The sequence below is a fragment of the Quercus suber genome, unplaced genomic scaffold (genome assembly GCF_002906115.3).
Source record: "Quercus suber isolate HL8 unplaced genomic scaffold, Cork oak 2.0 scaffold_381, whole genome shotgun sequence".
NCBI lineage: Eukaryota > Viridiplantae > Streptophyta > Magnoliopsida > Fagales > Fagaceae > Quercus > Quercus suber.
Window position 1 is genome coordinate 578,996 of NW_027069833.1, and position 18,197 is coordinate 597,192.

General features: G+C 33.7%; 2 protein-coding genes and 2 non-coding genes across 5 annotated transcripts; 3 read left to right on the forward strand and 1 right to left on the reverse strand.

Annotated features, from left to right (window-relative positions):
- Nucleotides 1–1,285: 1,285 nt before the first annotated feature.
- LOC112003929 (zinc finger protein GAI-ASSOCIATED FACTOR 1) lies at nt 1,286–4,444 on the forward strand. The gene is made up of 3 exons (XM_024036153.2): nt 1,286–1,769; nt 2,364–2,760; nt 3,237–4,444. The coding sequence occupies exons 1-3, from the start codon at nt 1,571–1,573 to the stop codon at nt 4,327–4,329; spliced, it is 1,689 nt and encodes a 562-aa protein (XP_023891921.2). The 5' UTR covers nt 1,286–1,570; the 3' UTR covers nt 4,330–4,444.
- Nucleotides 4,445–7,501: 3,057 nt separating this feature from the next.
- LOC112003942 (small nucleolar RNA R41) lies at nt 7,502–7,596 on the forward strand. The gene has a single exon (XR_002882041.1). It is a non-coding gene; the product is annotated as a small nucleolar RNA R41 (small nucleolar RNA).
- Nucleotides 7,597–7,697: 101 nt separating this feature from the next.
- LOC112003943 (small nucleolar RNA Z155) lies at nt 7,698–7,775 on the forward strand. The gene has a single exon (XR_002882042.1). It is a non-coding gene; the product is annotated as a small nucleolar RNA Z155 (small nucleolar RNA).
- A 1,181-nt stretch (nt 7,776–8,956) lies between these two features.
- On the reverse strand, nt 8,957–17,715 carry LOC112003937 (metal tolerance protein 2). Of its 2 annotated transcripts, none has more exons than XM_024036164.2 (12): nt 17,191–17,715; nt 15,134–15,203; nt 14,855–14,952; nt 14,545–14,699; nt 13,892–14,007; nt 12,740–12,836; nt 12,092–12,176; nt 11,200–11,262; nt 10,976–11,081; nt 10,245–10,387; nt 9,543–9,634; nt 8,957–9,446 (listed from the first exon to the last, which is right to left on the reverse strand). In XM_024036164.2, the coding sequence occupies exons 1-12, from the start codon at nt 17,581–17,583 to the stop codon at nt 9,329–9,331; spliced, it is 1,536 nt and encodes a 511-aa protein (XP_023891932.1). In that variant the 5' UTR covers nt 17,584–17,715; the 3' UTR covers nt 8,957–9,328. The 2 variants fall into 2 exon arrangements, with proteins under 2 accessions (XP_023891932.1, XP_065616850.1); XM_065760778.1 differs by lacking the exon at nt 17,191–17,715 and adding an exon at nt 17,033–17,170.
- Between the last annotated feature and the right edge of the window lie 482 nt (nt 17,716–18,197).

Sequence of the window (18,197 nt, forward strand, 5' to 3'; positions counted from 1 at the left end):
AAAGTATAATCACAAGTGGCTAGGTAGAAAGCTTACAAATAAAATGGAGATTTTTTTTTTTTTTTTTTTGGGAAAAATTCACATGTGAATAGTGTAGTTAGTTAAACATAGTAAAGCCTCACATTTGATAAGAATGAATGGTTAATATAACATAATTAGGCTCAAATCCTTATCCTTATGATTATTATTATTATTTTGGTCTAGTGGTGTCACAAAATGTTATATGAATTCCTCACAAAGTTTTCAAGGTGTTAATGCTTAACTCTTGCAAACTCAAAATCTCAATTATTTTGAATAATTATAATAATAAAGCTGAAGTAATTTTTTATCAAAATCCTAATCCCACAATTAATTATCCTGCAATGGGTTAATTCTATACCTTCACCTTGGAAAGGAAAAGTAATACTATTCTGCTAGAAAGGCTAGAGACAGTTAATGATTTTTTTTTTTTTTTTAGATAGTTATAATATGCAGTTATTCCTGCAGCTCAAAATCCTCCCCCCTAGACTCTAAACACTTTGTGTATGACAAGGTGTCAATTAAGAGATTAATTAATTTAGTTCCACTATTCCAAGTTTATTGCATTTTAAAAAACCAACATTTTATGACTTTTTTTTTTTTTTTTTCATTTTTCTGGTTAGGTAAACAAAGTAATTTTAGTAAAGTTAGAAGTCCACTTTGTTGGGGCCATGGATTGGACAAAGGAACACAAGACTGCAAATAATATTCAACATTCTGTAGAAATTGATTTAGTTTTCCTTAAAAAATATTTCCTTCATTAATTGCAAATGCAGCTCCTTGACTTCATATTTGCTTTTTTCCTCTTCAATCCCATATCATGGAGTAGAGACAAAACACAAGGTTCAAGACTCTTAGGGGCCATTTAGTAACGTTGTTTGTATTTTTTAGAAATATGTATGGGTGAAAAAATATGTGGAAATACATGTAATGTTGTTTAAAAACTGAAAATATGTATTTAAACACATGTACCAAACAGACTATTATTTTTTCTTTTTTTCTTTTTTGAACTTCACTTGGTTCAAGACTTTTAAGTAATAAAGAAGAAGAAAGAAGAAGTATATATATATATATATATACTTCTATTTGGCTCTCCAACAGATTTATAACCAAACCCTTATTGTATAACAGATGCTAATTAAGAAATAATTTACAAGACAAAAAAAAAAAAAAAAAATGTGAAATGGAGTGGCTATTATAATAATAACCAAAAATTTAGGGGCAATTGCGAAGGAATTGTCTCTTATGCATACTATATATATTTATATAAGGCCAAAGAAGACCAGGTTCCAATGTCAGTGTTATGGCAGCAAATAGCTCCCTTCTTCACCTGAAATGAAGGAGAATTCCCTGGTTTTTGTCTTCTTCTCATGAAAGCCAATTCCCTATTTTGTGTTCATCAAAAAACAAACCCTTCCTTTTCTTTTAGTGAGAGCACCAACAACAAGAAATGAAGAAAGAAACAATAACAGCTTAGAAAGGAACAAAAAACAAAAGGAACAGAAAGACAAATTAATATCTATAACTATATCAATCTTTTTCTCTCTTTCAAATGTCAAATGCTACAGGTGATGAAGGGAGCTTCTCTTCAGGAAATACCGGGGAAGGAGTTGTTCAAGAAAAGCAGCAACAACAGCTACAAAATCATCTCCATGGCTCAAGCTCAGGACCTTCTGGTGCCAACAGCAATAGCTCTACCTCCCAACAGCAACCACCAGCCAAGAAGAAAAGGAATCTTCCAGGAACTCCAGGCAAATTCCATCACCCCCACAAACCTTAGTCATGTTTTTAAAGCTAATATCTAGTTCCTTAGTTTGAATTAAGTTAGTTCTGAAATTGAAACATGCATTTACAAGTGCTTTTAGTAGCTAGTTAGGTAGGTGCTTACCAAATAGGTAGGTGCTTAAACATAAGGTGCAGATTTGTTACTTAATTATGCATGTTTCAGTATACTTAAGCATTCATGTTAGGTGTGTTTGATTCAGCTCAAGAGAATAAAAGAAAAGGGTTTGTTCTTTATGAGGTTACCTTTCAAAAATATAAAAGCTGATTTTTTATTTATGAAAAGAATAAAATAAAAGTTCAATTATTGCCTTGAGATTACAATAATTGCTGACAACTGTTTGCTTGATTGCGCTTTTTGTTTCTCTCTTTTTGTTTCCAACTGTGATGGGCTGTTATGGGTTCATGAAATTATACTGTACATGGAATAAAATTGAAATTCCCAACTTTTACTAATATGGATCACTCTTGTACTTCTTTAAGTGAGTATTTCTAACAACATTCTACTTTGGATGAATTCGAAATGGCTATGCTAATTATTTAATTTTGATGGTTTAATTTAGATCCAAATGCTGAAGTTGTTGCTCTATCACCAACGACACTAATGGCAACAAACAGGTTTGTGTGTGAGATATGCAACAAAGGGTTCCAAAGGGACCAAAACCTTCAATTGCACAGGAGAGGTCACAATCTCCCATGGAAGCTCAGGCAGAGGACAAGCACCGAGGTCAAGAAAAGGGTCTACACATGCCCTGAGCCATCATGTGTCCACCACAACCCGGCTCGAGCATTAGGAGACCTTACTGGCATTAAAAAGCACTTCAGCCGTAAACATGGAGAAAAGAAATGGAAATGTGACAAATGCTCAAAGAAATATGCTGTGCAATCGGATTGGAAGGCTCATCAAAAGACCTGTGGTACTAGAGAATACAAATGTGATTGTGGAACCATCTTTTCCAGGTTCGCATTCAATATTTTCTTGAATTACATACTGCATGTGCATGAAATGTTAGGATGTCAAATAAGTACAACACTTAGTATATATGGTATAGGAAATCAAGTGAATTTCTTATGTAGTTTTTGCGTGTTAATTTCTTAGCTTGTTGAGAAAACTGCCACAAGATTAATTTTTCTGGTACATATATATGTGGCTATGTTCACTAATTAGGTTAAAGTATCATAGTTTCATGTAGCTTCCCATATAAAGGAGATTTGGAAATGGCCGACAATTTGATTGACTTTTTTACGTACCCTTTTTTGTGCTTCTTTTTATGAGCTTTTTCCCCCCTTGCTTTTTAGTTTTTTAACTTCAAAGTTTTTATCTTTCTTCTCATACAAATATAATTGTCTATTACACTTTAGTAGTTCAAATTATGATATTTAAATAAACAACAAAAACCTAATGCAAACCCACTTCTTAATTCCTGTGTGTGCAGGAAAGATAGCTTTGTCACCCACAGAGCTTTCTGTGATGCATTAGCAGAAGAAAACAACAAAGTAAACCAGGGGCTAATGAACAACAACATTGGGTCAAATTTAGACACCCAAATGCCTGAGCTGATGTCATCTATGCCTATCAACACCACAACAAACACATCCATTAGAACATCTGAATTCAACAACTTTGACCCCAAGAACCCGCTCAAATCCCTCCCCCAAGAACTAGTCCCAATTCCATTTAAGTCCATGAACATGGGAGGTTTGTTATCATCAAGCTCAGGTACTCTCTTTGTTGGTCCAAAGACTTCCTCTTCATCAAGCCTACATCTCAGTTCCAACAGCTCCTCTGGCTTAAATTATCTCCAAGACAATAAAAATGGGTGCCAAATCTCTGGGTCAGCTCACATGTCAGCAACAGCTTTGTTACAGAAAGCAGCACAAATGGGTGCCACTGCAAGCAATAATACTATAAACTCACCTATGATGCAAAACAGCCTTGTTAGTGCCAGCATGGCTGTTAATCATGACCAAATTTCTTCTATTAGACCACCATACTCATCAAGTGCCATTCAACAGCATAATATTAATGCCTCATATGATAACTTCCAACCACAGCCTGGTCAATCAAACATGGTTGGGATCAATGGTGGAGCATTCATCAACCAGGAGCCATTGCAGAAAGTCCCACAAGAAATCTCACAACTCTTTGGTAGTACTACTACTAGTACTGGTGGTGGCTCTACAATTAATGATATGGCTATGTTTAGCCAAATGATAATGAACCAAGGATTCATGATGAAGAACATAGAAAAAGCGAACAGTACTAGTTCTAGTTTGATACATGGAAAAGCCATTGTTGAACTGAGCCAGACAGAGCCATCAAGTTTTAGAGGAAGTGATAGGACTACAGTTGATTTCATGGGGATTGGCGGGTCAAGGCCTGTGAATATGCATGAACAACAGCAGCAACGACGACAAAGGTTGGAATTGGAGGCAATAAGGCAGCAAAGGTTTCCAATAATGAATCATTTCCAGCAACAATTCACACATGGGGATTCAGGAATTGGAAAGCCTTTTTGGGATGTTTGAACAATATATATAGGTTTTTATGGTTGTGGATCTGCATGTCGATGGAAAAAACATGTTCTTACACATATCAAGAATGGCCATGATGGAATAAAAATCCGTCAGTCTTATTGTTCCACTTTATATTCTACTAATTACTATATAAATAGTGTGTTTAATTTTTTAAAATATAAAATGGAATACTAAGAATAGGATAAAATATTTTAATTTGGCCATGATGTTGCATGAAGGGTGGTGATGGGCTAAAGTGGTTTCTATACCTAATTTAGCCATTGTGAAACACGAGCTTGGTTTTGGAATTCAAGTGGTTCTCATGCAAGATCCATTTGGACAACTCCTCTTTAATCTTAAATTATGCCTGTTTGGAAGACTTAAAAAATGAAGGGAAAAAAAAATCATTATTAAGAATTTGGATGTTCCTTGAGAGTGTGTATGGGAGCAACTATGCGAAAAAGAGTGAGATTTAGTGGGTATCTAGAATGATCTTCACAAGAATGTATTGTTTAAAATATGAAAATTTAGGAGGATTGAAGCACAGCCAAACTTCATTGTGTGACATGCTCATTTGAACCTTTTACTTGAATCTTTTTTGTAAGTACATGGGCCTGTTCTTTTTTAACAAAAATCTTTTGTTTATCTTTTCTTCGCTTAGCCTTAGCCAATATAATTAAGCTAGGCATATGCTTCCAAACAACCTCTAAGAAAAATAAAGCATTTACGTGTCAATAAGTTTGAAACCTAAAACAACAATTTTAACTAAAATATTTTCTTATATTTATATATCAATTAAATAATTGTTATTTACATTTCTATATTATAAACTTTCTTATTTAAAATCCACCCTTCCCAATTTTTATTTATTTAAGGGCGTGGTTTTGGTTCCTGAACCCAATAGATAAAAGGATTTAGGTCCAAAAAGCCCAATACAATAAATTTGTAGATAATAGGCTTAAAAGCTAGACCTCAATGGATCATGCCACACGCACAATGAATCAAAGATATTAAGAAAGTAAAGAAGACAAGTTTAAAGTAAAGAAATCAGTCCTCAGCGAAGTTCGAGGAGAATATTCTTGTATAAAATCTTTACTTAGATACAATTTCAATTCTTATTGCTACAGTGTGTTCTCTACAGATTTTCCAATCCCTTCTTCCTGGAGGGTTTCTTACATTATATAGCTCCCTTTACATGATCCTAGTCCTCCATTTGTTGATCGTCCAGGCCACTACTTGAGTATTTGTCCTATCAGATACCTCCCAAACCTCTTGTGACTTAGGGCAACCAAGGCAGCATTATTCAAAGGTCTTCTCCACATAAATGCAATTAGGAGGTTTGGTGGGATGCATTAAATGTGGTGGTAGCCACCATCCCTTCGGTCATGTCAGGTCTAACCCCATCCTCAAAACTCTTTCTCTACAGTATGACCTCCTCTAGTAACGTGCCACTGACGTGACCTTACTGTTTGAATGTGTGGCCTCCTCAGCACAATAATGGACTCCTCGGTGCACAAGTACCTTATTTAAATTCTTGTTCCCCACAATTTAAAAATAACCAATTAAATTTTTGTTATATTTTATTTATTACTAGTAACAAATTTATCTATAAATTCTTTTTTAGATTCAATAGATTTTTTTTATTCTTATTTTGTTAAGTTTTTCATATCTAAATTCATATTCTCTAGTTGACATTTATAATAAAAATATTTACAAGAAACATTATCTAAAATAGAAAATTATAATATGACTATAATAAAATAAATGCAATAACATAGAACAATAGAATCTAATTTATCAAAGGTACTATTACTGTTTCACTTAACAATAGAATTACCTAATAACCTCAAACTTCATAAGACAAGGTAGATTCACATCAATTCAAATTGATAATAGAATTTTTCACATCAATTTTACATTAAAAAAAATATTATATAAAAAGTAAAATAAAATAATTTCGTTAAATGTGAACGTGAAAATAAATTTAGAGATAAGATTGAAAAAGCAATTTTTGCGGTGATGGATTGTCTATATATATTTATATATATATATATATAGAGAGAGAGAGAGAGAGAGAGAGGGAGAGAATCATGAAAAATGTATTTCGCTTTAGGTCACTAAATAAATATAACAATGGACTATAGGACCAAGATGATGAGCTTTCTTTCATTTGGTAACCTTAGACCATTACTTAAAAATGATCTAATAGAAGAGTCAATATGGTGCCAATAGCCTTTAAATCAACTAACATTTCCCTTCTTGGTAAAAGAGCATGTCTAAAGGCTAGAGTTAAGCCCTCTCAACAACCTTACCTAATAACCAAAAAAAAAAAAAAAAAAAGAGGTATTTCAGGTGCAATTTAGACCATATGCTATATCGTGGCACACTAATATGCTAGAGACAAAAATAGCAAAGGAAATTTCATAAGTCCATCCTTATTAATTTAAAATAAAAGAAAATATTTTAGTACTTAATTTTTTTTTTAAGGTACAATTTGAAGTATGTTTTGTGCTCTAGAGGTGTAGAACTAGATTAAAAAGAAATCAAGATACTACCAAGTACTAACAAGTGGGCATTCTCAACCCCAAAAAAAAAAAAAATATATATATATATATATATACTAACAAGTGGGAGGACAAGACCTTTATACTCAACTGACATTTTTTAATGTTTTCAATTGAGATATTCAAGGTTTTAAATCTCCTTTTCTTATTATTATTGAATTTTTTTTAAGTGACACGTGTGCTTGAAGCAAAATGCAAACGCCACTGCAAAAGTGGGATATATATATATATATAAAAATAGTAGGTCTTGCAATCGGAGGCCTTGAGTGGGTTAGGAGTGAGGCCCAAAATTCTATACGTTCGTTAAGGCCTTCTGAGTAGAGTGGCCACCCTACAAAAGAATTTAAAAAGCCCATAATGAAGCCCAGGGGTAGTTTTGTAATTCAACATAGAAAGTTGGCCGCTTTGCGCCACCAAAGCCATCGCAAAACTTAAAACCCTAACCCTAATTCAGAAAATCAGCTCCTATATATACTCACCTCAGAACCCCAATTACAATCAGCCTACCAATCTCCTCTCTCTCTCTCTTCTGTTCTATATTTTTTGATTCACAATTTCATGTTTATATTTTTTTTTTGGTTAGGGAATTATCACTGTTTGTATTAGGAAAATGTGGTAAAAGGGGGGCAGTGATGTTGAAAAAACTACCTATTTTCTGAGGGGAAATATCCCTTTGATTATAAAATTTTACCAATGGATCCTTCTGAGCCCCTCTCACTCTTTCCTATTTCTGTTTCGATTTTTTTTTGAAATCTTAAAAGCAAAGTTTTTTATATTTATTGGTTTTTGGTATTTTGTTAAAATCTGATTCGGAGCTACTGACGTGATGAGATTGTTTTCGGAAGATATTGATGTCGACTAAATACAATTCAGACTACAATTATCTGATCAATGGCTCTCTCTTTCTCTCTTGCTTTTCTTTTTTTTTTTGTTTATTTGTTTTGATTTTTTTTTTTTTGGGTAATTTTATAATATCTTCTTAATGATGATGATATACACAATTGTACACCTCAATCGTTTGAAAGGGCAAGAATTTTTCTTTTCTTTTTTAATTTTAATGGAAATTTTGATATTGTTTAGAAAGGGTTTGATACTTTTTTTTTTAATCGAGTTATATAGCAAATGCTTTTAATCGTGTTTAAGTTTTATTCTTTTTCAAAAATTTGCAATGTAATTATGTAACCTCTATCATTATGTTAAAAAGGTGTGCTTTGCCTTTTTGATTTGGGGAATGAGAGGATAAAACTTGTATTCTCTATTATTAATAAGGTAATAACTAGTAGTTAATAATAAATCTATCTAGAACAAGCAGAGTAGAAGACAAAGGTTGTCTGCGACTGCGAGTGAAATCTATGGGCTGCTAATGCAAATAGTAAAACAGATCGAAAGCCTGGAATTTTCTATTTTGAGTCAGAGATTAAAGGTGGAAGATTAATTGTAAATTATTTTTCGGGAAACCAATTGAAAAACATGATTACTGAATATTTTAGGCGTTCTGCTACAGAAAAACCAGTAATCTATGACTTTGTGAGGTTTTTCTTTGAATCAAAATTAGTGGATTGGAGAATGAAAAATGACAATTGCTAAAGTGGTAAAAGGTAAAACAAAAGAATGTAGAAGATTAAAAAGAGAGGAGATCAAGAACTAGTTAATATAATACCTCAAATTAGATTTCAAAGCCTGACTTTATACATCTTTAATTTCTAGAAAGAAAAGAATGCGTAGAAAAATAGTGGATTGCACCACGCTCATAAGTTAAAACTAGACAGATAAAACCTTTTCCTTATGATTTCTTTTTTTCTTTTTTTTTAATGATCTAAGTAATTTTATTTGCTAAATGTTCAAATGTACAAGATGAATTAGCTTTTATGTACAACTTTTTAAAGGACACTTTTAACAAAATATATTAGATAAACTGTTCCAAAGCTTAATTAATTGGCACAGCAGCCAAATCAATTGGGTACTCAGTTCAAGTTAATCCAAGGAGTGAATTGTGCGTATTATGAAATTTATGAACGAAAATCACGAACCCATCAATCAGAAAATGCACAATTTGAACAAAACTCATCATTACATGTAACCAAAAACTTAAAATTTTCATTTTAACCTGTTAAAAATGGACTTTTAACAAGCTTGGAGGTGAACAAAACGTCCCCTCAGTACAGGAATTGGATCTCTACAGTATGTGAAAGAAATGAACAGATTACATGTAAAATTGCCTCAGCAGGGTAAAATATTTATCAAAATAAACAATTCCAAATAAACTAAATCTCTCTGGATTGTCACACCTCATTTTGGCATAATTTTCTTCCCCACTATACCCCTTTTGTCCTGAGGAATAGATGTCTATAATAGTATGTTAGTGCTTCAGCATTCTTATTTATTACTTGTCCCTAACTAATCTAGGTTAGAGATTGTGTCTTTTTCCACTGTGACACTCTTGCTATTCAAAGGTTCAACTGTGGAATTGGATGCCCCAAACGTAGCTGAATGCTTACATGAATGATATTTGAAGCTACCTTCAAAATCTCATTCTCTGCTTCTTCTGCCATCTCCTTTGCATCCCTGGGATTAAGAAAAAGAAACGATCAAATATTTTGGAGTGCGTCTATAACATCATTCTGAAGGAAATAGCTAAGGCTGGATTACTACAAGCTTTACCGTATCAACATTTCTGGGGGCATAGAGACCTCAATTTGGAGTAAAAGCTTGCCTTGCAACAAGTGGTGAGTTACGCGCTCAACAACCATTTTCTGAAACCCAGTCACAATTGTCATTTTCATGTAACATATTTGGTGTAACTGCAAGTGCAGCTGTCTTTTACTAGTACTTTTCCCCACTAAAGCACATTTGAAATGGTGCAACAAATAGAACCCAAATATCATTTAATGCTCATAAGTCATAACATAACCCTGATTTACTCTACGATCTCAACACCAACTTCCAACTATGTAACCATGGGTTTTGGAAACACCCTGCACCAAAGCCTCTAGCTCAGACATGGGTTGAAGCAGCATCAGTGCATCACTATATGTTGCACCTATAAGTGGGCATGAGACTCGAAAACCATTCAAAGAAAGTTCAAATTGTACTATTCATGTTCAATATGACTCAAACTATATAAAAATGTTGTCAGCTCTTTTTGAAAGGAAACAATGGAGCTAAACAAAAGTAAAGGGCCACCTGATAGTTTTTAGCTTAATTTACTAACTTCATAAACGTAGAACATGCTAGTATGAAATGCTCAAAAACCACAGAGAGTGGAGCCCATAGGTCTCCAATGAATTCATCTATCATCACATCATTACAAAGTAAAGCATAGTTGACAAGAAACTTATAAAATGACTCCAATAAGAAATGTACCTCAGGAAACCTTGACAGGATGACATTGGAAACAACTGCTTCAATGTCTTTATCCTCTGCAGGAATATTTATATTTTGCATGGTTCCCTTAGAACTTTCTTGCTGGTCAGCTATACTTGCAGAGATTTGTGAAATTGCAGGATCTACAAGGAATTAGAACAAGTGATGAGGACATAACATGCAGTAAAAAGATATATGAGAATCAAAAAAAAAAAATTTGATAAAATGACAAATTTTTATTAGCCAGATATGCAAGCATACTTAAATAGATATTACGACTTCTTCAATGTAATTGTATACCTTGATTGGTTGTGGCATATGGCAGATCAAACATTAGACATTGCTCTTAATTAGTTGTGAATTTGCATCTTTTCTCTATTGCTTCTGGTTGTTATATGATATTTACAGTATGGCCAACATAAAAATGAGAAGAGGAACTAGAGTACTAATTCTATTTTCTCTACAATAAAAATAAAAATTTTGACCATGATGCAATCACCACCAATGACCTCTATAATCATTTGGCATATAAAGATAGGGGGAAAAAACACTTGGGTGACCCCCAAGCTAGAATACATCTCCAAATAAGAAAGATCAGTTGGGTGACATTAACATCCATCTATTCTTCATTCCAAAATCTCATTGCTACTGCAGAACTTACAGACCACTGACACCAGCCTCTATAGTTTGTCTGGAAGAATTTAGGAAAATGAAAAAACCAATCAGTATACCTATGTGTATGAAAACTTCAGCTACTTCAGGGTGGGATTTGTGAATGTGATGACGAACATTTTCACCAATGTAATGTCCAGCACTAACACTACAAAGAGGGTCAACCTGCAAGCAAAAGTAGCACTTAATATGATTGCCAATATCATACATGTAGTTTTGTGTTCAAACTTCCAGCTTTATAAACTATAAAGCATGAAAGACTGTAATAATTAGGAGAACCAACCTCAATATGTACATCAAGATACAGATATGAACCAGCCCTCCTTCCCCTCATCCGATGGCATCCCTATAAACAATGTCAGCACATATTCAGAAAGCATTATCCTAACTGAAAATATCAACAGAAATGGGCAAACTGATGGCAAAGTAAGTTCAATAAGTAAAAGAAATTAATCCTCAATAGGTATGGTAGGAGTTCTAGAGGCCATTCCAATTCAAACTGTGATCAATATTAGTAGTATTATGTTGGAAAAAATAATCTGCAGTACCATTCTTTGGAACCTGTAGTCAGCTTGTAAGAGTTCGATTACTCTGAACTTCATACAATTTTTTATACGTGCAACTTCAAACAAACAATTAAGCAATTATTTCACATGTGTGTTCAAAGAGTTCTGAAGTGACATCTAAACAAGGATTTTATTTGCTCTAAAATATCATAGATTTCCATATGTTTCGTTATATTTTGAACAAACTATTACAGAGAATCCTCTACGAGAGAGAGAGCAGACAGATCCATTCAAACATTATTATAACCATCCGGCCACCATTACATTGCACCAACCAGTTCATTGAACCAAGCTAGGGACAAAGCTGACGTGCCTAGTGACAATTCAAATTGTTTTATCATCCAATTAGGCTCAATCTAAATTCAGATAGATTTGAAAGTTTCATAAACAAATGGAGGAAGTTAATCCAATATGATGTGAACACTTACTAAAGAATCAATCATATTTCTAACCTCAAACATATGTAGTAATACACAATGCCCACCAGTAAAAGTGTAACCACAAATATATAATTATAGCCCATACAAAACAAATAATCAAATTAAGGTCAAAGATCAAGGAATACCAACAACTTTTCCAGCAACTGTATAAATCAAATTTGAAACTTACCTTGACACCCTCAGTTTGAAGTATTGTTTGTTTAATAGAATCCAAATGTTCCCCTGGGATTGCAGCATCCACCAGCTCCAAAACACTAAAAGTTGGACCAAAAGAACTCATCACATTCATGCTGAACTTATTAAAAGTATATTTTCTTATACTTAGTCAAGCACAGTATATACCTTCTTTCAACATTTAAAGATAATTGGGCATTTGATAAAACAGCATACTAAAGTGGGATTATAAGTTACAAATCTTAACAGTGAGTGAAATGGTTTGCCAGCCATTTACACCTCTCAAATGATTTTCATAAATTGCAAGAAAACTGAAGAGAGGAGATTGTATGGCCACCAACAATTATCTGAATACTTTCAAGAGATACAGCCAAAATTTGTCCAATTAAAAAGGCTACACAAAAGCATGAAGAATCTAACCCTATGGGAAACAATGCAACCATTCAAAAGTTTTGACAAAAAGATACAGATGCAGAGATTCGAGGTTTTAAACATATTTTGGCTACCAAATAATTTTTCCTAATAATTAACAAGTATGACCTCTTCAAACTAAAGTTTGACAGTCCAAATAGCACACTGAAAGTCCATAGCAAGAAACAATGTGAAAAGCGCAGATATTGCCATGGTAAAATTAAAAACATACCTCTGATACCCAGCTTCAAGCCCAGCTTTTAGGATCATGCCTGAGACAATAACTCCAGCTAGGGGATCTAGAAATTTAACTCCAAGAATAGAACCTCCTAAGGTGTAGATAAATGGTACCAGGTTAGTGAATTTCACAAGATTGAACAGCACCAGGTTTCCAAGAAAATTTTGTAAAGACCACAAAAATTTTTGGAGACAGAAGGCAAAATAGTGCGATGTACTGTATCGCTTGTCATTTCTCCGAATTCCAATCTACCACAGATGGATTTTGATAAGCATGTTAGAAGATCCATTTTAAACAATATATATATTTAAACAAAAGAAAAAATATAATAAACAAGTAACTCTCCCTGGATATTGAACCCAAAAGAGAGCAGGATTGGCACAAAACATCACAGGATAGCATCAGCAAACACACCATATTGAAACAGAGGAAGTGAAATGAAAAGGTTAACTTCATTAACTTTTTTTTATTAGTGGGTCAACTTCATTAGCTGCCTAAGCAATACAGAGATTAATTACATTTATAATCTCTCTGAATTTTCCTTTCAAAATAATCCGCTCATGCTTTCTTTGAAGACATATAACCTACATCTGTGACAGTTTCTATCAGAAATACCAATATCTATCATGAGTTATGGTATTACTTGCCTCGACAAATTGCAGACCCTTCCAAGTTTCAATCACTGAAACAGATTTTCTCCACATTACAAAAATTAGATTCTGATATTGTACAGTACTGATCAATTTTTTTTTTGTGCACTTATGACGGATGGAATATAGAAATATCAAGCAGCACCAGTGACCTTTAATCAAGTCCCCTTTAGTTGTAGTATTGTTACCATCAACTATAAAAGGTTTTTCACTCATGTATTAAGGGACCAATATGGTACTCTTAAGGCGAAACATTAAGCCACTTATACAAACCAGCAGTGTCTCCTATTGTACAACACACACACAATAAACACATTTTGCAACAACTATTGACCTCAATTGAACTCAATTATGTGTCGTCCAAACTACTGCTGTAGGTATTGAAGAGTTGTAAAGATAATTAAACTAATCAGCTACAGAACAATTAGCAAAATATCAGATTTATACTTTACTAATACCAAACGGAATATTCATTATAAGAGGCAGTGCTCCTTACCAACGCCAATGAGAGCAACTACTGATGAAACAGCGTCTGCACGATGATGCCAGGCATTTGCTTTCATCAGCCCACTGCCTTGTCTTTCTCCAGCCCGTTTTGTTATCCAATAAAGCCTATGGGAATAACATTGACAAAAATATAAAACAAAGTCAATGGATAGTTTTGAAACACAGAAACAGAGAGATTTATCAACAACAAAACACACACACACTCAAACAGAGAGAAATTCCATAAAGTTAGAAATGAACAGTCAACACATAGATGTGACGTTAACACCTTTAAAGACAAAGAACCAGTTGATATTATTCACAAGAGGAGTCACTAATTGCACCAACGTTAAATGATATATTTCAACTTGAAGCTCAACAAGGGCAATGACAAGGCAAACAAGGTGTCAAAGATGCAAATTGATTAAGAAATTAACAGCTTTTAATTTAAAAGAAAATGTGGTCATGAAAAGTGACAAATAGAAAAACAAAGTTCATCTAAACAGCCTAAATGGTTTTGTTAAGGCTTTTGTTAATATAGGAACCCGTCCAAATAATTATAACATTAAGAAAATGCCCAATGGAACTAAATATATTTTATTAAAATAAAGAAAATGAGCAAGAAATTGTTCAAAAATTAATAGATATCAACAAGTTTGGTACCCTTCTTTTACACAAATGGATACAATAGTCATATTCAAAGCCAGGATGGGATGATCCATTTCAACTCCATGGTGGTGTCCACTATGAAGATGGCTATGCACATGCTCATGTGAAAATGACCGATCAACTATTTCAGGATGTGACGACAGCATTCCCTGCATAATTGAATCAAGATTTCATTTCAAACTCTAAAAATTTTCCACAATTAAAATTATTTGAAGTCCCTTTAACTCCTATAGAGATTTATGTTTAAGTTGCAGAGGACCTAAATTTGAATCAAAGTGAGAAGAGAGAGGAAAAGCAGTCATACCAGCAAAATCTCTAAAGCATGCCATGCAATGCCACCAGCAGTTAACAAAAGCATACAAGAGATTCCAAGGCTTCCTAGAGTCTCAAATTTACCATGTCCTGAAAGAAAAGCAAGGAAGAAAAACTATTGTATAATTGCGGAAGCATTGCCAAGAGAAAAGGTCTCTATCATATTTTACTACACGAATAACTACCAATAGCAAATGGCAATAAAACATTTTGCTATATATACATAAATTGAGATTAATGGAGTAGCGTGTAGGTACAAATCAAGAGTGACCATATGGGTGTTCTTTGTCTTTTGGAGCCTTTGCAACTTTATATGACCATAGAGCGACGCCACTAAGAACCTGCAACATAAAAAGATATGATGATGGTTACCAAAAGTAAATGAAGTAAATGTCATTATCTTGAAATAGACATTAAGATACAAAGAGACATTGATGCATAAATTTTCTCTGAAACAACTAACAACTAATTGAGGAAATAAAAATTGCACATCAGCTATGCAAAATCGAGCTGCTCGTTAACATGATGCAATGATACAAAATACAATGATGACAATATAAGAGCATCATAATGGATATACACAAAGAAAGAAGCAAACAATCAAGAAATTACATTTTTCATGAAATTTGCAATCTTTCAAGATCCTAGCATACTCTAATTTTAATGTAAAATAAAAATTAGCAATTACCATGTCCATGCTTACTACTCATCTCTAATACATTGAAACATTGATCATCAATTTATGGTGAGGGGCCTAGATAGAAAAAAGCACATAGGAAATTAAATGTGATTCTCCATTGCCTCAAAGAATTGTAAACCTATTCACAGTGCCTTTTAACTCCAATGAATATGATCTAACACCTAATAATATAGGCAATAAACTTAAGCTCGGCTAAACAATATTAAGGCCACACTTAAGCCACATGGTTTTGCAAGATCAACACCTACTTTGGCAACAATCTCAAAATAACAGTGGACATGCACCCGAGTGTTAGTACAGTTGTCTATATGAATAGTTAAACCTTACCATTAAATGGTCCCTTTGTTAATGTGTCTATTTGAGATAAGTGATATCTACCATTACTTATATAGGTTTTCTGTCAATTTGATCCCTGCCCTGGAGCTTGAACTTGTGTAAATTGTTCTCCAAAGTTTGTATTTATTATCAATGCAACTTTTCCTTCCAAATTCATTAACCTTGAACCATTAAATGTAAAGTCACATGCACATGGGTTGAAAATTTTAGTGAAACTTCTCATTAAAATAATATAATAAAAACTTTGGAGAAAATGGCAAACTTCGCCATTTCCTCAATACACACACACACACATATATAATGGAATTTCACTAAGACAATGTCATTTTCAATTTCAACTCAAATGCATATCACTTCCTTTTCTTTTTCTTTTTCCTTCTGAAATGGTTAGAAATACTTACACAATATCTGTGCTGCGACCCCAGCAGCTCAAACCCACACCCCCCCCCCCCCCAAGCATTACTTGGCGAGGTACCAACTTGCCCAACTGGGGGTTCGAACTTTTTTTTTTTAATAAGACATGTCGATTCATGTTTAACAAAAGTAAGGTTAATATCTTTTAGAAGGAAAAGCTCCATTGATAATAGTAAATATGAACTTCAGGAACCAAATTGACAACAAACCCACACTTGAAGGTGGTAGCAATGGTGGTGTAGTAGCAATGGAGGTGTAGCTGATGGTAGTGTCAGAAATGGCATGATGGTGGTGTGGTAGAGGTGGTGGTGGCACTGACAGCACAAATGAATGAAGGGAGTGGTGAAACTTGTTTTTCACTTCTTAAAAGCCCCCCCCCCCCCCCCAAAAAAAAAAAAAAAAAAGCCCTTGATATGTTATGTTCTTTTAAGGATCCATAGCCGGCTGCAAAAATTTGGGATTACAGCTCGTTGTTGTTGCTGTTGCTGTTGTTGCTCCTAACGTTTTAACATTTTCTGAAAAATGATATCCATCGAAACAAACACGATGTTAAAGATAATTGAAAACTAGCAATGCTATTAACATTTGCCTCCTTTTTTTTTCTTGGTCAGATTATTTGTTTCTAAAGTGGAAACTACGAAAACTACAAAACAAAAAATAATCTTCTGTATTTACCGGCTCACACAAACATTTCATTATGCAATAATATAAATCACCCACCTTTTTTTTTTTAATAGTAAGTTGCACAACATACATAATTCCATAGCTCCAGCAATTCACCACAACAAACAACATGGGAAAGCAACAAAAATTAATAACAATATCAACCATTCAACACAAAAACAAAACATGGGCAAGCTTTAAACTTTAAAGTTTACCACATCGGAAACAGAATGTGCAGCATCAGCAATAATGGCAGTGCTACCAGAAAGATAGCCAGTGAAGGCTTTTCCAGTAGCCAAACCAATGTCAGCAGCTAGACCCAACCGGAATATATTCTCACCCTCCTTCCCATATTGTTGGTTTTGCTCCTCCTGATCATGGCCATGGTGGGAATGGCCCAGATGCCACCTTTTGGGGATTTTGTAAACTGGGTGATTGTATTTGTGGTTTTCAGAGTCAGAGTCGGAGAGAGTATGGAGATGGGAATTCAGAGTTTGGAAAATTATGGGGTTTGGGTGGAATTTCTTGTTCTTGTGGGAATTGGTGTGTGACAGTTTTGAGATTGAAGTTCTGTATAGGGATTTGAGATTGTGGAATCTAAAACCCATATTTTGGGTTTTTGTGTCTGAATATTTGGTGAAGTAATTTAAATCTTCAAAGGATTGTGGAAATGATGAAGAAGAAGAAGAGGGCGGGTATCTGACTGACACACCGTCTGAGATTCTTGAGGAAGTAAAATAATATTATAAATTAAAGAAAGTGAATAAATAATTGAAACAATATTTAATTGGGCAGTGTTTAGTGTGAAGGGTGCAATAAAATGAAAAATTAAAATTATTTTACTATAAAGTTATTTTGTTACCATAAGAGCTATATTTGAATCTCTAATCTTAAAGATAAATGAACTTAGGTCCAAAAAACTCAAAACAATAAATTTGTAGATGATGGATTAAAAAACTGAGTTTTAATGAATCAAACAACAAAAAATGTAAATCTTGATGATGAGAGAATGAAGATAAACAAGTTTAAACTAAAGAAAATCGTCATCAGCAAAGTCCGAGGAGATCGGTTCTAATATATTTCTTTCAAGTTTAATTACAAAGTCAGTTCTTGATGTTATAGTGTTTTTCTCTTTATTTCCCCCTCTTTTCTCCATAGAAGGTCTCTATCATTATATAGTTCTCTTTAGACAATCTTGGCCCTCTATTTGTTGACCATCCAA

What these genes read in the sequence shown, in the direction of transcription:
- LOC112003937 (XM_024036164.2), bottom strand. Translation starts at nt 17,583, where the DNA reads ATGGGTTTTAGATTCCACAATCTCAAATCCCTATACAGAACTTCAATC. An exon ending in ATCTTGATGTACATATTGAG is followed by an intron (nt 11,082 to 11,199) that starts GTTGGTTCTCCT and finishes TTTTGCTTGCAG; the next exon opens with GTTGACCCTCTTTGTAGTGT. An exon ending in TCCTGTCAAGGTTTCCTGAG is followed by an intron (nt 9,635 to 10,244) that starts GTACATTTCTTA and finishes ACTGGGTTTCAG; the next exon opens with AAAATGGTTGTTGAGCGCGT.
- LOC112003929 (XM_024036153.2), top strand. Translation starts at nt 1,571, where the DNA reads ATGTCAAATGCTACAGGTGATGAAGGGAGCTTCTCTTCAGGAAATACC. An exon ending in GAATCTTCCAGGAACTCCAG is followed by an intron (nt 1,770 to 2,363) that starts GCAAATTCCATC and finishes GGTTTAATTTAG; the next exon opens with ATCCAAATGCTGAAGTTGTT. An exon ending in TGTGGAACCATCTTTTCCAG is followed by an intron (nt 2,761 to 3,236) that starts GTTCGCATTCAA and finishes CTGTGTGTGCAG; the next exon opens with GAAAGATAGCTTTGTCACCC.